We start from the raw sequence: 18493 nt of genomic DNA on the forward strand, positions 1-18493 counted from the left end.
TAACTGGCCTTGTAACCTTGAGCAAGTTACTTAACCCCGATTGCTTAATAAAAAAAAAAGTTTTAAGAAGTGAGTAGGGGTTCAAAAGGGTACACTAGAATAGGTCAAGGCATGGATGAACTAAATTAAACTTGGAGAAGAGTAGGGCTGCTCAGAATTGCGCTTATGGGTTCAGTTAGAAGGTAGTATGAACACGTAGGCTGTAACTATAAGCCAGAAACTGCTTGGAAGCAAAACACTGGTATCATCATTATAAGATTAAAAAAAACTTCACATATAGCTCTTTAATGTTAGCAAAGTGGTTTACATACATTTTCATATACATTTTCATTTGACCCTCACAACTCCATGAAGTAGGTGCTATTTTTATAAATGAGGAATTCAAAGTCAGGGAGGCTAAATGATTTACCAAGTCAGAGAATTAGTATGAGAACTTGGGTTTTCCTGACTTTGTGTCTTGGGCTCTCTATGGCTGATCTGTGGTGCCTTTCCAATTAGTTGGCATAGTTTGTGAAGTGCTTTACATATATTATCTTACTTGAGCCAAAGATCAAATAAGATCTAAGAATTTTTAAACTTTTATAGTTTGAATTCTGGCAGCCAAGGAATATATCTCACATTTGGAACAGTGATATTGTACAACTAAGTAGTGGTTCCCTTATAATATTATTTTACCTAATTTCATATTTTTTGGAAACAGTTATCTTTAGGTGGGGTGTGTGTATCTATATACACACATACACTCAGAGGCATACATAAATACATACATGTATATTATATAAATGGTAAGTTTGTGGGAGTCATGAAGATGTGAATAATCTCACTAATAATTTGACCATTTCCCTTTTCTGTTGGTGACCCTCAATATTCCTTTAAAAATAAAAGAATAATAGAATTCATTTTCCATGAAGAATGGCATTAATTATCTCAGTTATAAAGCCTTTATAAATTAGGTAAAATACTTGGTCCAAATAATGCCATAGCTCTGTCAATAGGAGAGTCAGAACCAGAATCCAGAAATAGAATTTAGCCTTTGAGATCATGTTCTCCTGGAACAGAAGGAAATGATTAGGAAGAAAATGTCACTAGTCTGGAACACTGAGTCCAGAATCTGTGAAGTAGACAAAGATAAACTAAGCTAGTGAGAAGATTATAGTATATAATAGAAAATATCAGCATAGCTAAAACATGTAAATAAAGTGTTATATATTCTATTGGAACAGTAGAAGATTAAGGTTATATGTGCATCAAGAAAATCTGGTACAGAATAAAGCATATAGGAATCATGGCATTATTTTCCTGTTATATGCCTAAGTCTTGTGTCTAGTTTTTTGAAATTTGAAATTCAGCTTTGAAGGGCTTATAAGGAGAACACAGTGATAGTGGTTTTAAAATTTGTAATATAGAAATTAGATCGGAGCAGCCAGGTGGCCCAACGAGTAAGAGCACCAGCCCCAGTGTCAGGATGACCTGGGGATCGAATCCAGGCTCAGATACTTAGCACCACACCCAGAAATAACTGGCTGTGTTACTTAACCCCAATTGCTTTAAAAAAAAAAAAGCCATTAAATCTCACTTCAACTCTTCTCTGGGCAAAATAATTTGAATAGTAATTTTCTTTTTTTTTAATTTATTTTAATCATCCACAATCTGCCTTCACACCCTCTCACCCCAAACCCATATCCCTAATTAAGAACTCAAGAAAAACAAAACCAAAATCGAACATTTTTAATCAAAGCAAATTTCCACATTATCCATGTTCAAAAAAAATTTGGCCTATTTTACATTGAGTTCTTCACTCTGTCAAGTGATGTTTCATCATTTGTTCTCTAGAATAGTGGTTGGTCATTACACTGAGAAGAATTTTTTTCCTTTGATCTGGAAATTCTGTGATGTTCTGGGGAGTTTTCATTTTGGGGTTTCTTTCAGAAAGTAATTAGTGGATTCATTCCATTTCTCTCTGGTTCTAAGAAATATGTGCAGTTTATTTTTAAGGTTTCTTGAAATGTGATGTCCAGGTTCTTTTTTTTTTCATTTGGCCGTGGCATTCAGATAAGTCTGTTGATTCTTTTTTTTTTTTTTTTTGCTTTTTGGAGGGCAATTTGGGGTTGAGTGACTTGTCCAAGGTCACACGGCTAGTTTTTGTGTTAAGTGTCTGAGGCCGAATTTGAACTCAGGTCCTCCTGACTCCAGGGCCAGTGCTCTATTCACTGTGCTGCCTGGCCGCCCCAAGTCTGTTGATTCTTAAATTCTTTTCTCTTTGACCTATTTTTCAAGTCACTTGTTTTGGGGGGTCTTGTTTTTATTTTTGTGGGATTTTTTGCTATGATATGCCTTACTTTTTCTTTTCTTTTTTTCAGACTTTTGACTTTATTTTAATATTTGTTGCTTCATGAAGTCATTGACTTTTATTTAGTTATTTTAATTTTCAGAGTTTGTTGCTTGAGCAAGGTTTTGTATCTCTTGTTTGTAGTTGTTCTCTTTCCAATTCTTCCATTTCTTTTCCAACTTTTTTCTTAAAAGCATTTTCATTCCATTTATAATAACCATTTTAAACTCTTTTTTAAATTCTTCATTTCTTCCCAGAGTTCTGATTGAGTTTGAGCCCAGCTTATGTTTTTCTCTGAGGCATTGCTTGTTGATGTTTTAGAGATAGTCTCCCCTCTGCATTTGTGTCTTGAATGTTCCTGCTACCAAAATAGATTATAATTAGGTTTCCTTTTTGTTTGCTCATTCTTCCAGCCTGCTCCCTGATTTTGGACCTGATGTTAGATATGGAGTCTGTGGTACTTCTGGAGGGAAAGTCTAGGTTGGTACTGTTGCTGCTTTTGGGGTGTTGAGCATTGTATTATCGCAGAATCTTAGGAACAGCAAGCTTTTGTTGCTCCCAGAGTGATCTGATACAGGGCAGAGTTCAGTATGAACTGCTCTCTGGTGTGAGCTCTGCAAGCTCCTGACCTGGGTTTTGTTCTGCTGCAAGAGTAGACTGCTGCTGGACCCAGTTCCTGTCAAATAGCTGGAAAGCTCTGACAGAAGTATAGGCCCTTTGGTCTGCAGTTCCTCCTTTGGTTATTCCTCTGCAGGCTGATCTAGGTGCTGGAAGGATCTGAGCTTGGGGTCTGATGAACCCCCTGCTGCTTGCTTTTGGACTTCCTCTACTCTCCAAGCAAGTCCCCTTGTTACTTCACTCTGGATCTGTGACCAGGAACTAGGTAACGCTAACCAAGCTGCTCATTGACACCGTAGGGTGGGTCTTGTGGAACTCATCTGGGATGTCCTTTTGCTGACAGGTAGCCTCTCCCAGCGTAACACTCTGCAGTGTTCTTACCCCTTCCCTAGTGCCTAAAGACCTCTCTGTCTCCCTCCTTAAAACTGGGCTCATTGTGTCTTTTTCTGGATTTCTCCATCAAGATTAGTATGGTATATTTTCTAGATCTGTTTGGAGGAATCTGTTTGTGATGGGGAGCTTGCCATAATTCTTACCATGCTGCCACTTTGGCTCTGCCCCAAAATGGTAGCGTTCAAAAAAAGTACTGATCAAACAGTAGATGAATTTTTTGAGCACTACTATATGCTAGGCATTGTGGGAGTGAGGGAAAGGAATACAAATGATAAGACAGTTTTCTGCCAGCAAATCTTGTTGGGTATAAAGATAAATATAAAGAAAAAGATAAAAAAAAAGAAGCAGTATATGTCAAGTTGCGGGCACAGTGTAGGGCACCAGACAGAGAATAGACTAATTTTAATTTCTGTCTTTGGTACCCCTAGCACAGTGCCTCAATACAGAATAAGTATTTAGTTGTCAGCTCCTGCCAGACTACCCTCATTTTCTTTTTTCATATGATAGATCAGGGTAGACATAATTAATCAATGCAATGTGCACAAAGCTGGGAAGGATATAGTTAACACACTGAATTACAGAATCAAGATGCAAAAAGATCTTGACATGCTAGAGTTATAAGACTTAAGTAAATTAGATTAAATTTCCTAAAGGGGAATGAACTTGAGTTCAGTAAAATCAGTTTCACAAGTATGAGATAGAAATAGTAGTTCATGAGGAAAAAGTTCAGGGGATTTGAGTAAACAGAAGTGAGGGCAGTAAGTGTTTACAATGCAACAGTGCAGCCAAGCAAGTTATTATTCTTTTAGGAATCTTAATAAAGACATATTTCCTAGTCCAAGGGAGATGATAGTCCTGCTATATTCTCCCCACTAACCACTTTCTTCATTTTGGGTGCCAACTTTTAAAGATGACATTATCAAGTTGGCATAGTTTCTAGAGGGGGGTGACTAGGCAGGTGAAGGTTTCAAACCCCTTCCTGCCATAGAGAATCTAGGATGCTGTGCTTTGAGAAAAACAAATCTTAGGGGAGATCAGGAGACATGGAACAAGTATGTGAAGGACTTTTATGTAATGGGCTGCCTTGATCATTAGTTAGTAGATGCTTCTTCACCAGAGATCTTCCAGGAAAGGCTACATTATCACTTGTTGGAAATGTTGCAAGGAAATTTTTGCTAAGACCTGGTGTCTATAGGAGAGTGACTGTGATGATAAGAGGATTTAATACCATACAATATAAAGTTGAAGAAAATTGGAGGTTGGTCTGGAGAAATTAAAACTTAGGAGGGACATGATCACTGTCTTCAAAAATTGGACTTGTCATCCTTAGACCTATAGGGAAGAATGGGAACAAAAGATAGAAGTTTGTGGTATGCTTTTCAACAAATAAAATAAATTTTCAACAATTAAAATCTGTTCTAAAAGTTGGTTTTCTTCATGGTATTGAGTTCTTGTTGCTGAAGGTTTCTAAGGAGTGGTTGAATGACTACAATATAGAATATTGTGTAGGAGATTTTCCATTCATATATGTATTGAAGATGACCTCTGGTTCCTTCTAATTCTGTGTTTCTCGTTATTCATAAGGTGCTAGAGAGTTGGTGAGTAGACAGGTGTGACTGGAACAAAGAGTTCATGTATCTGAATAGTAAATGATAAAGGATGGTAAAGTAGATTGGACCATATTTTAGCGGCCTCAGAGATCAGGCTATGTATAGTTTTTAGTTTATTCTCAAACTTTTGTTTCGTAAAACCTTGAATTGTCACAGAGAAGTCAAAGAGATTTCATGAAGAAAAAAAGTTGAAGTGGTGATAGACACATACAATAAACCTGTCAGTTTTGTTGTCTTAGTTGGTTGTACGTGCACGTGCATTCAACTGATGGAGAGAACCATCCAACATTGGTTTAATTCTATTATGTGACAAAAAATATTTGATTACAGACAGGCATTATTCACTGAATGCATTCAGTAACACGGTGCAGACAATTCTTAGGGAATTAAAATTCTTAGGGAAAAAAAAGAGTGAGGTGATTAAAACTACATTTTGGACAATAGTTACCACATGTTTTCTATCAAACCTCTGAAGATAAATAATTCAATTTAGTGAATTACGTGTGCCTACAATGAGTGAGTTGCAGGGAATAAAAAGATAAAAAATGTAGTAGGGTATAGGGAATGTAAAATAATAAGTGTCCACACATAGGCTTGCATTTTTTTAATCTATGAATTGTATTGTTTTTTTTTTTAAATGACAGCAATCATTATGGAAAATTTGAAGAGAAAGCAAAAGTGTTTATAGGCAAGACTGACAATGAAACAAACATTTAGGAACCTATTTCAGGTATTAAATATAGAACAAATGCAAAAGTGATTATAACTATCTCTGATTTGCAGACTACAAGCTCTAAATTTTGTGGTCTTGTATCCATATTTTAAAAAATTGATCCTTGGTTCCAGCAAAACTGCAAATATATTTACAAACAAAAATTTTTAAAAAAACTTTTAAATCTTTAAAGCAAAGATACTGGCTTATAGAAACTAAGAGGAAAATTAAAATTATTGTAAGTCATCCTATAAGTAAGCTATTACTTCCAGTGTTTCCATATATAAAACACTAATGGAATCATCATATCCTCATTAAGTAAGCTATTTGTGTGATCATTCAATTTGGAAGAAAAATTATCTGGAAAAAGTTTATTTTTTTCAAAAATCAGACTTAGGTTATTTGGTAGCATTTCTAATAGTCATTGAAGGTTGTTGAGGACAGAGACAGCAGTGGTTTTTGCCTTTTGTGTTGTGTTCCTAGCACCTAGCACAGGGCCTGGCACAGAGTAAGAACTTAGTTAATGCTTGTTGACTGATAAAAATAACTTAAGACTATGCTGAGTTTTTGTTTTAAGTGTAGGATTCCACTGTGTTTTTTTTTTAAAAATGAATTTGAAAACAAATGTAATATCAAGTAGCTTTTTTGGAAAAAAAAAAAAGAGTGAGGTGATTAAAACTACATTTTGGACAATAGTTACCACATGTTTTCTATCAAACCTCTGAAGATAAATAATTCAATTTAGTGAATTACGTGTGCCTACAATGAGTGAGTTGCAGGGAATAAAAAGATAAAAAATGTAGTAGGCATGTAGTGGTACTTAAATATTTATTGAATTGAGTTGAAACCAACAGAGTAGATGTCTTTGATGACATTTTAAATAGTAAATTTAGAACAACAGGAAAAACTTTTAAGTTAGCTCTGATGAAGCAATACACGTAGTGAAAGTTGATGAATTTTTGTAATAGATTAGAAGTAGGAGGACAATGACTTATTTCCTTTGATTTTTAGTTTACTTATAAAATAGATACTTAAGCATCTGTATGATGATAACTAGAGAATTTATGTGACTCAAAGTTGTGTATATATTTTCCTAAATAAAAATAATTTCTATACATTCATTCATGGGCTTTTTATTTCTCATGTCAAACACAAGTGTTTAATTTATTTTTGAATACCAGTAATGTATTAGTGATAATTAGATATCACAGTTGACGACTTCAGTATTAAAAGTTCTGTAAAAACATCAACTTCAGTATTTTGGCACTTTCAGTTTCGAGAAAAAATTGTTGGTTGAAAGAACCCCAGTTAGGTTAGAGAATGTGATTTGTTTTCAAACATCTGAAGGGCTATCACATAAAAGAGGAATCATACTTATTCCTTTTGGGCCGTAGGGCAAAACCAGACTTATGTTAAAAACTAGGAACACACATTTTGACATAATGTAAAAAACTTCCTTACCAGTAAAGCAGTTCTAAACCAGAATGGGCAGCTTTGGAAGATTTCTGAGTGAGGTTAGGTATTTATGTTGTAAAGGGGATTGTACTGGATGATTTCTTTCTAAGGCCTATTCCAATTTGGGGATCATATGGTTCGTTGAACTTCATGAACTTGCTTGTGGAAAGCCTTATTTGAAGGCAGCCATTTCTTCTCCTTTGCTTTCCTCCTATGTAGCTTTGAGTACTGCCCCAGTTAACGAAGCAGAATTTGTGGCCCTGATAAAGTCTCACATTTTTAATTGAAGCCATTTCAGTATCTTTGCCATAAAACCCCCAAAAAGGTCACAAAGAGTTGGCTACAACTGAAATGAACAAAAAAAAATTGTTGAGAAAGCTGTTCATATCACTTTGACTTCAGAGATTTTCTTTATTCTCTGACTTGCACTTTTTCCTGATTTGAAATCTCTGGTTAGTTATTTCCCTTAAATTAAAAGCAAAAGATAGAATCTAAACTGACTCATTTGGAACTATCAATTATTAAAATAATTAATTTCTGCTGGCTTAATTGCAGTGACTGAGTTATCTGAGCTAACAAAGGAATATTGTGACATTAAACAATCTAAGTTCTTTCTTTTTGTATGTTTGTTATTTTGCTGTTTTCAGTTGTGTGCAACTTTTCGTGATCCCTTTTGGAGTTTTCTTGGCAAAGATACTGTTTGCCATTTTCTTCTCTAGCTCATTTTACAGATGAGGAAACTGAGGCAAACAGGGGTTTAAGTGACTTGCCCAATGTCATACAGCTAATAAGTGTCTAAGGCCAGAGGTGAACTTAGGACTTCCTAACTCCAGACCCAGCACTCTTTTCTACTGCACCACCTAATTGCCCACAATTCTTTTTTTTTTTTTAAACATTCAACATCCCTGACTTTGTGTAAGGTCAGGAATAAAAGCATATTTTAATATTTAAAAAAAATACAGTTGCTAGAAAGATAGCATTAAACACTCCTATTGGTTAGCTGATAAAAACAAATGTCAACATTGAATAGTAGTTTTGCTGTAGTTCAGATTTTGGTATGCAGCCACATTATATGTATACCCATATACATGTAAAATACATCATAGCTATTCTGCCTTCTCTTTCTATCATAAATAACATTTGTCTTCTATTTGACTACTGAAAATTTAGTGAATCATACAAAAGAAAACCCCAAATTTTTCTATAATAAGGACATCTTCATGTTCATTGTTTAAAAAAATATGTATACAGCATATATATCATACATATACATACACACACACACACTCTCTCTCTCCCTCCTAAGAGGGAAAAGGTTTGAAGACCTTTTTTTGTACTCAGTTTTACTCAAGCAAAATAATTGAAAATGGAAATGTGATGCCAGTTCTTATCCTGCTATTCAGTAAAATTACTCCAGAACCTTAACTTCTGTGCTGGACTATTCAAATCGTATATGTATAGGTATATGTATATGTATATGTATATGTATATGTCAGGCAAAGCAATTTGAATTGTGGAGTGTTTTCCAACCCCCCAAAAAAGTATCATGTGGGAAATCTACATATTTCCAAGAGTTGAACATTTCCTTTATTGTTACGTTATTAGACACTGATTAGCTATTTATACTATCTAATAACAGCTAGTCTTTAGTCCTAGCAAATAGTGTTTTGCATTTATTATCTCATTGTCATTTATCTTATTTGATCCTCACAACAATCTTTCGAGGCAGGTGCTATTAGTGTTTCCATTTTACAGATAAGAAAATTGAAGCCAAGAGAGGTTAAATAACTTGCCCAGGATCACACAGCTAGTAAATATCTGAGTCAGGGTTTGAATTCAGGCTTTTCTTGGATCCAAGCCCAAAACTTAGTCTGACCCCTTTGGATCAATTCATCTCTGGCAGTGAGAAGATGAGTCCTACACTCTCTTCCAGTAAATGGACTTGTCTCCAGTACAACCATGCCTTCTCTTATCACCACATACATTATTCACTCAACACCTTCCTCCACTGTTCGAAGTTTCCAGTCCCTTCCCTTCTGCATCCTTTATCAGCCCTACAGGGAAGGCCAACCCCCCATAGTGTCAGGTACCATTGAAAAATTCAGCTAACTCCTCAACACCTTCTAGCACCTAGCAGATATGCTCACCCACAGCTTGTATTGTATAACTCATTGCCTTCTAGGTGTCCACTTGGAGTATAGGCTCTGGAGCAGTGACCTAATGAGTTAGGCACACCTCTCCTTGCTCCCTTCCTTTTCCATTTTGGATGGGACAGTGAGTCACACAGGATGACCTAGTATGGATGGGTTGTAGTATACCTCAAAGATCTTATGACTGTCTTTACCCCCACACCCAGCTTTTTTCCGAACTTCTCTTTTTTTCTGTGAAGGGCATTGCAATCCTTATCAGACAGCAACCTTGGTCTCATCTTCAGCCGTCACTTGCACCCACCTCACACATAATCAGTTGACAAATCTACATCTACACCTCTCGCTGTTTCTCTGTACTAACAAAACTACCCATTTCTTCAGGCCCTGATCACCTGTGGTGTAGACTTTTCTAACAGCCTCCTAATTGGTCTACTTTCCTCAGGTCTCTCCCTGCCAATCCATCCTCCACAGTTTCCAAAAATGATTTTTCAAAAGCATAGTAAGTCTGGCCGTGTTTGCTCACTCCCCTATAAACTCTGGTGGTTTTCTGTTGATTTCAGAGTAAAATATTCTATCCTTATCCTTTTTCTATTTTTTGTATGTTTTATAATGTACATAGCTGTATTGTAATGTATATACATATAATTAAATATACACAGTGGTGCTATGCACAAAAAATTTTTACCGCTGGGGTGCACTGGTTCATATACTCTTCTGATACTATCACATATGTCTAGTATAAATTACTAAGAGAAACTAAGTTTATATATATTTATATTTTTCCTAAGGTTTTTTTTGCCCTGCAATTTCCATTTTACAAACTGCTCCTATTCTTAGGGTAAAAGGGAAGAGATGTCAAGAGAGCTAGAAAAAAAAGATCCAGTAACTTTAGTATATCAGTTTTTTTTGTATATTGTGTCTCTAGCCACATTATCATTTCCTTAAGGAAAATAAGCTTTCTCTTTATAGTTTTACCAGATTTCCTGATTTATAGTTTTGTTTGTTTAGTTTAGGGTTCAGACCTATGATTTCATTAGTGGGGACAACCTGATGGAAAATTCCCTCTACCATAGCAAAATTGTACTTACCTTCTGTGCTGTTTAAAAAGAGCCTTACAGAGTTGCCTGGGGGAACTGAGAGATTTAGTGTCTTGCACAAAATCTCAACAGGCAGTTTGTGTCAGAAACAGATCTTGAAACCAAGTCTTCTTGATTCCTAGGTTTACTCTTCATTTTGCCATAGCTTCTCTCCAGTATGTCAGTAAATATTGATTGTACTAAAATTTCATATCTTATTCATATAAATATTCTTGTCACTCTGTCTCTTCATGGTTACACTGCCGTAATCATCTGGGCTATAATTTTCCAAAATCTGAAATGGTAATGAATACTTCCCTGCCTTATTATCTGTTATTTTCAGCTATGTGGCTGTAGTTTTTTTTTAAATGAAAGAAAACTTTGCTTCATTAGTTGTTTCTATGGTTCGTTAGTTATTTCTGTCATTAGTTGAGTTCACATTAATACATATACAAAACTGAAAACTAGAGGCAGTTTTATTCAAAATAGGTTCATTAAAATTTTTTTTAAAGGCAGTATTATGTAGTCTTACATAATTTAACTCCTGGCATTTCACTTTATCTCTACTTACCTGTTTAAATTGTATCTGATTTCAGGCTTATGATGTAGTGACCCCAGGGTGTCCCAGGGAAGTAGGAGAGGTTTGCTTTTAAAGTTTTTTCTAATGCTCTGTGACCTAGAGTATGTTTCCCTCTGGAAAACAATCACCTTGGAGATGATTCTAAGCCATAGCAGTCCTACAGATGCCTCTCTTAAAGGGATAGATACACCACAGACGGAGGCCTGAGATTCCTTGTTACTTGGTCTGTTTGCCAGCCTCTCTAATTGATACTGAATCAGACATTTTGGTTCTATCTTGCTATATAGTTGATCTGATGACTTTTTGTCAGCATTACAGAGATCCATTGGAATATGCTGTAATTAAAGTATATTTAAAATCTTTGTCCAACTATTTTGGTTGGATGTCTGGCTTGTTGCAGATGAATGGATCAATCTGGATGGATGGATGGATGTCTTTGCCTTGGATTTATACCATGGAAAACCTAAGAGAAACCATTCAGTTTTGAATCATTGATGAATGATGTGCTTTTTAAAAGTATCTTTTTTAGGGAAAATTGTCATTAATTCATACAGAATTACACAAATTAATTTTTCATCAATCATACCAGTCACACATTGATCTTGAAGGCTTCTGTGGGTTTGTTTTTTGTTTTGTTTTTGCTTAGTTTTTTCTGTTAAAAATGATTTTTGGTTCATGTCTTCTAATTAAATTACAAACTGGTTAAATCTAGAGCTACTTCTTTGCTAGAGTAATACCAGTGTTAAGCATGTAAAATAGTAATTATCTAGAAAATTTTAAAATAGTAAATATTAGGATTTGTGTTTAAGAATGAATTGTTGATTTTTAATTTGAATACCATTTCTAGTTCATGATTTCTGAGTTGTAGTCATTGAAAAAGAAAGCAAACCTTGTTTAAAGGAAATAAATCTGTATCTCTGTATGCTAAAATATGAAACTTAGTTCATTCTTCCCAGAGAGAACATTTTTAGAAATATATAGTATAATATGTACCATTAATACTGTATTCTAAAATTATGTACTGTATATAACTGTTATTTCCTTTTAGCCTCTAGAAAAATAAACTCCAAGTTTCCACTAAACAGAAGAGGATTCCGAATGGGATATCGCAGCTTCAGTAAGGAGCCTTCTCAGAAAGATATTGATCTTCTCACCAAACGGGTTCTTTCTGCCAGACTGCTGAAAATCAATGAGCTGCAAAATGAAGTGGTTGAACTCCAGGTCAAATTAGATGAGCTGTTAAAAGAAAACAAGGCTTTGAAAAGGCTCCAGTACAGACATGAGAAAGCCCTGAATAAGTTTGAAGATACAGAAAATGAAATCTCACAACTTATAGTCAGACATAACAATGAGATTAAGGCACTAAAAGAGCGCCTAAGAAAATCTCAAGAGAAAGAACGGGCAACTGATAAAAAGGTGAAAGACACAGAGTGTGAACTTTATAAGACAAAATCTTCTCTAAAGAAACTGAAAAAGCTCTCTGAAGCTAAGCACCTACCTGAACGAGAAGATCTAGCAAAGAAACTAGTCTTAGCAGAGAACAAATTAGATGATACAGAGAAAAAAATTAAGGTGAATTTTAAAGAACCTCTCCTAATTATATTGTCTTGTGTCACTTTACCATTAGGAATTTAATAATGTGCTCTCTTTAAAGCCAGTTTCTGTTTTATTGAAACCCCTTGATAAATGAAACCTTTTTAATAGTTTGTGTGTAGGAAACTAGAGAAAATCTCAGGTAAACATAAAAGGGAAATGTGAAGTATTTGTCAAAAATTTTATTAGTAGATCAGCTCTTTCGAGAAGTAACTTACTTCTTGGTTTTGTCAAACCATTCTTGGAATGTACTCCACATTCTTAGTAATTTACCAACTTATTGCTATGGTAGGCCTTGTCTTTCATGCATTTATTTCCAGGTCTGTTGAGGAAAAAAAAATGCTACAGGAAAAGTCTTTGAGGAAGCTAGATGGCTCAGTGGATAAAGCACTGCACCTGGAGTCAGAAAGATCTGAGTTCAAAATCAGCTTCAGACACTCATTAAGCTATGTGATCCTGGACACGTCACTTAACCTGCCCACTTCAGTTTGCTCATCTATAAAAGAGATGGTAATAGCACCTCCCTCCCATGGTTATTGTGAGGATAAAATGAAATAATATTTGTAAAGAACTTTGCAAACCTTAAAGTATTATAAAAAGAAAAGTCTTTGAGGAAGCTAGATGGCTCAGTGGATAAAGCATTGCACCTGGAGTCAGAAAGATCTGAGTTCAAAATCAGCTTCAGACACTCATTAAGCTATGTGATCCTGGACACGTCACTTAACCTGCCCACTTCAGTTTGCTCATCTATAAAAGAGATGGTAATAGCACCTCCCTCCCATGGTTATTGTGAGGATAAAATGAAATAATATTTGTAAAGAACTTTGCAAACCTTAAAGTATTATAAAAAGAAAAGTCTTTGAGGAAGCTAGATGGCTCAGTGGATAAAGCATTGCACCTGGAGTCAGAAAGATCTGAGTTCAAAATCAGCTTCAGACACTTATTAAGCTATGTGATCCTGGACAAGTCACTTAACCTGCTCACTTCAGTTTGCTCATCTATAAAAGAGATGGTAATAGCACCTCCCTCCCATGGTTATTGTGAAGATAAAATGAAATAATATTTGTAAAGAACTTTGCAAACCTTAAAGTATTATGAAATATTCATTATTATTGTTATTATCTCTTGTGAATTTCTAAATTAGTTTCTTCAAATAGATGCAAAACAGATTAGTAATTCATAATAGACAAGACTGTATTAAGGTTTTTAGCACATAAAAACAGTAATTCACTAAAAGGTACTCCAATAACCTAAAAGAATTAATGTCCCTCCAATAGTACATAACATAGTAATTTACTTACTGTGATTTAAGCTTGAGAAACAGCCTGACAGTGGATAGAACCCCCCTCTGAGGGACAGAAGATCTGAGTTCAAGGCTGCCTCAAATATACTGACTCTGACCTTGGTGAGTCATTGAATTTCTCTGGGCCTCCTGTAATCCTGTAGGACTATAAACTGCAGAGCAGATACTGATATGCATTGGTAGAGGGAATTTGCGCACTGAAAAGCTTATGCTACAGGTCTGGTCCAAAAAAAAAAATGATTAGACCTGTTAACTTTCCTGTAATGGGAAAGCTGTGTGAGCTGAGCAGGGAAATTTTCAGCTCCAGTTTACTCTTCCATCAAAGGGCATCCTATTAGCCTGAAAGTACAGGGTTGCTCCCCACTCAATGCTATAATACCATTTCCCCTGCTTCTTACCTTTTCTAGGTGTGTAATTGTTAGAGATCAGGGTGTAAAAGTTGGCTTTCCTGTAAATTCAAGTACTTTTCAGATTTTCTTGATTCTTCCAAAGTGATATAAAGGGAGGAATGGTTTTCTATCTATATTTACTTTTCAGTTTGAAAGGGGAAGAAAATGGCAGTAAGCAGTGGCAAATTCTGTCTGACTTTAGTTAAGATTTTCATTTTAAAGAAAAGTGTTGTATATTAGGGACAGTATTATTAACTCAATAACAGTTTTTCATGCTATATTCACCCTGTAATGTTTTCATAAGTAATTAAATTATTTAAAATAAGGTTATTGTTGCTTTTGGGGAGGGGTAGGAGGGAGTTAGCCCTTCTCTGTATCCCCAGTGCTTCACATTGTGCCTGTTTTATAGTAGGTGCTCAGTAAATGCTAGCTGACTGACAAGTAGGTTATTTAGATGCCTTGAGCTAATTATCACTTTGAGCAGAGGCCAAATTAAATGTAAAACTTTTTTAAAAAGCAGTTCCAATTATTTTTACAATGAATTCCTAGAAACTGGGCATAAAACCAATCATTGTAAAACAAGTCTCATTTTTCCATAGAAGTGATGTTATAATTGAGGATAGCATTTCTGATCAAGGACTCTCACTTAGAAAATAAGATATTAGAGCCAGAAAGGGTCTTAGAAGTAATCTAACCCAATACCCTCATTTTATAGATCAGAGAATTGCAGTAAATAAATCATAGGTATTATATATGTCATAAAAACAAAGATGTAATAATAAACCTGTACAGTCATTTAAAATAGTAAAATTATTCTCTTAAGTTCTATAAACTAGTCATAAATACATCATGTGAATTGGTCATACATGCATCCCCAGTGCAAATTAAGAATTGAATTCAAATTAAATTGAATGTTTTTAAGATACATTTGTCATACTAAAAAAGGTATTTTAAAAAATGAACTGGGGTCAGCTAGGTGGCACAGTGAATAGAGCACTAGCCCTGGAGTCAGGAGGACCTGAGTTCAAATCCGGCCTCAGACACTTAACACTTACTAGCCATGTGACCTTGGGCAAGTCACTTAACCCCAATTGCCCTGCCTTCCCCCACTCCAAAAAGGAAAAAATAAAGGGATCTAGACATTCCTCTTTTTTAAAAATTTGCTACCTCCTCAATTTATTCAGAATTGTAAGTGAAGTCTCTATGTAGACCAAAGCAATGTTAACCTAGAAATAAATACTGTCATGTCGCTAATTCTTCTCCTTCCCTGCCACAGCCAAGTCTGCCATTGTGATTCTAGCAGCCCTACCAAAATGATTAGAGGGCCAAATGTAGACTACAATATATTTTCTCCTACCCACTCTAAACACCTTCCTACAGAATAAAGTTTTAAAAAAATGAATAAAGCTAATTAGGACATCCATCAAAATGCCTCTGAACCAATAGCCACATTTCTTGGTATAATGTCCCAAGATTTGTTCAACAAATGTTTATTATATGACAAAGTATGTGCAAGGTAGGAAGTACATTCTTATATAGTACATAACAGTCTGCCAGTGTGAACTTCACTGGGGAGCCATAAACCCAGTCATCAACACAAACTTAAAAATAAAAAAATAAAATTCTCTGAGAACTCTCAAGATTGTTATGAGACACTATCTTCATCTATTGAGGTTCTGTTGCTATATTCTGTGAAGAAACTGCCAAATGGTCAATAAAAACAACAGAAAATGAGCAACAGGTTCTGATAAGGTTGTTCAAAGGTCTGTTATGATACAGTAAAATCTCATTAAATTAATCCCTGAAAGTCAACTGAAGTTTAGTTTTTTACTCTCTCAGAGAGCAAAGCACAGTGCTGTGGAAAGAATGTTGAATTTGCAGTTGGAGAACTTGGGTTCATTCTGAGGCTCTTTTATTTGCTATGTGATTTTGGTCAAGTTATTTAACTTCTCTGGGCCTCAGTTTCTTCATACATTAAATGAAAAGGTTGAACTAGATGATCTGTCCTAGGGTCCCTTTGAGCTCTAAATCTATGGACCTAAGAAAATTAACAAAATAAACCATAGATGTTTTATATGTTGGCTTTTTAAAATAGTCATTTACATTGCTTAAAAGACACTTGTCAAACCTGTAACAGGTATTCTTTTACCTAGAAACTAGTGATTAAGCAATTATAAATTATAAATTAACTATCAAAGTGGTCTTCCAAGGTCCATTTATTAAATAGTACTTTGCTAATCTAGTTTTAATAATTACAGGTGCTTCAAAGTAATTAAACTCAAATCCTCTTAAGATATTCTGAAACTAGTAATTTTTACTAATTGAAATTGGCCTTCCTCTCAATCCTTATCAGTAAGGTGTATTTGAATTTCATGTGTGCAAAAAGTTTACCTTCAAAATAAAATTTGGTTTTTACAAACATTTTAGTGGGAAAAATGTGGATAAAGGAAAAGTTAATGAACTATAAAACAAACTAAAATGTGACATTTGTGATATCACAACTTAAGCAGTTCAGTTCTCAGTGTAATTTAGAATTTTGTGTGCATAATGTATAGAAATTTGACTTACTATTATTATATATTTTTTGTTATTTATAAATCCCTGCATTGGAACTTAGTCTTAACAAAACTGAATTTGTTCTTCTCAGTGATGTTTTAAAAGTTATTATATCTAATGATGAATTTATTTTAAAAAATTATACTAAAAACAAGTTTAGCTGTCAGATGTTTATTATTTAAATATCACTTTGTACCAGTGCTTAAAGTAAAAGTTCTATCCTGAAATTTTAGAGCTAAAAGAGAAAGACTGTTAGTGTTTAAAAAAAAAAGGGGGGGGGACTTGAGAGAGAACATCTAATAAAATCTGATGATTTAACAGATCAGGAAGTTTAGGGCCTAAACAGACTGACTTGCCTAATAGAATAGAGAGGTAATGGCACAATTAACGTTAGAAAGAACCTAGATCTCCTGATTCCTAGTGCAATGCTGTCTCCACTTTTGTAACAGTGCTCCAACTGAGAGCCACAGTATGAAGTTACTCAAAAGTATGTTCATTTTAAATTGCATACTTTAATGTGTGTGGGGTTTAAAAAAATTTTGATGAAATATAAAAATCTGAACCGGTTATTTGGAAATCACAATATTTTGCTCCTGGCCCTCTTTTTTCTACCACCTACTCACTGTATAACCTTAAAAGTAATTTCGTTAGACCAGGGGTCGGGAACCTGTGACCTTCTAGGTCCTTGGATATAGCCTTTGACTGAGTTCAAATGTTATAGAACAAATCCTTTTATTAAGGGAATTTGTTCTGTGAAGTTTGTATTCAATCAAAGGATCGAACTTGAGGACCTAGAGGGTCACATGTGGCCTTAAGGCCACAGGTTCCACATCCTGTGATTAGACCATCGATTTAGAAATAGAAGAGACCCTAAACTGGCCGTGTAACCATGAGCAAGTTACTTAACCCCAATTGCTTAGGGGCGGCCAGGTGGCACATTGAGTAAGAGTGCCAGCCCCAGCCTCAGGGAGACCTGGAATCTGTTCCGGCCTCAGATACTCAGCACCCACACAAAAATAACTGGCTGTGTAACCTTGAGCAAGTTACTTAACCCCGATTGCTTTTAAAAAAAAAAAAGAAAGAAAGAAATAGAAGAGATCTTAGAGATGATCTGGTCTAGTGCTCTCAATTTATAGACAAACTGAGGCTTACTTGGAATTCTAACCAAGAACCTCAGACTCTACTTTTCTTTCCAGGTAGCTCTTGGAGATTCAATTTTCCTTACCTCAAAAGTAGAGATAATATTTAGTCAGGATTGTTACTGGAATCAAATGAAATAGTGAGTGACCTTCACTGGGCATAAAGTACTACATAAGTGTAAATTACATAGCTTGTTTGGTAAATAAGTGCTTTCAAAGTGCTTGAAAAGTTCTCAAATTAAATAGTTTAATGATGCCTTTTGAAATTGTTTAGACTTTTTGATTTTGTCTATGAAAAAATAGGCTTTGCTTAGCCTATTTCCAAATTATCCTAAAATTTAAAGATAGCAAATTAATGTGTTTTGCTGAATTCTAGATGCTTCTTTTTTGTTTTTGCATTATATGCAAACAGATGCAAGCATGTTTTTTCTTATAATCTGGAAAAGGAAAGGCAAGCAAATTTTCGTGACTTTGATACCATGCATAAATCTTTCCACTTTACCTTGGCCACCTGGTATGCTTTCATGACATAATTCCCCACTTCTTTGGCTCCTTCCCTAAATACCCCTTTCTCTGCTAGATTTCTTCCT

At 35.0% G+C, this 18493-nt stretch overlaps 1 protein-coding gene across 4 annotated transcripts in view; it reads left to right on the plus strand.

Moving 5' to 3' along the window:
• Positions 1-18493, plus strand: part of LCA5 (lebercilin LCA5) — a 49057-nt gene that overhangs the window by 13622 nt on the left and 16942 nt on the right. For all 4 annotated transcript variants that reach the window (XM_069066970.1, XM_069066971.1, XM_069066973.1 and 1 more), the window contains one exon: positions 11972-12495. In XM_069066970.1, coding sequence (XP_068923071.1) covers positions 11972-12495 — 524 coding nt within the window. The remainder of the gene's footprint in view (positions 1-11971; positions 12496-18493) is intronic.

The sequence above is a fragment of the Petaurus breviceps genome, unplaced genomic scaffold (assembly GCF_028583685.1).
Source record: "Petaurus breviceps papuanus isolate PSGF00001 unplaced genomic scaffold, PetGlider_PUasm1.0 90734, whole genome shotgun sequence".
NCBI classification, from domain to species: domain Eukaryota; kingdom Metazoa; phylum Chordata; class Mammalia; order Diprotodontia; family Petauridae; genus Petaurus; species Petaurus breviceps.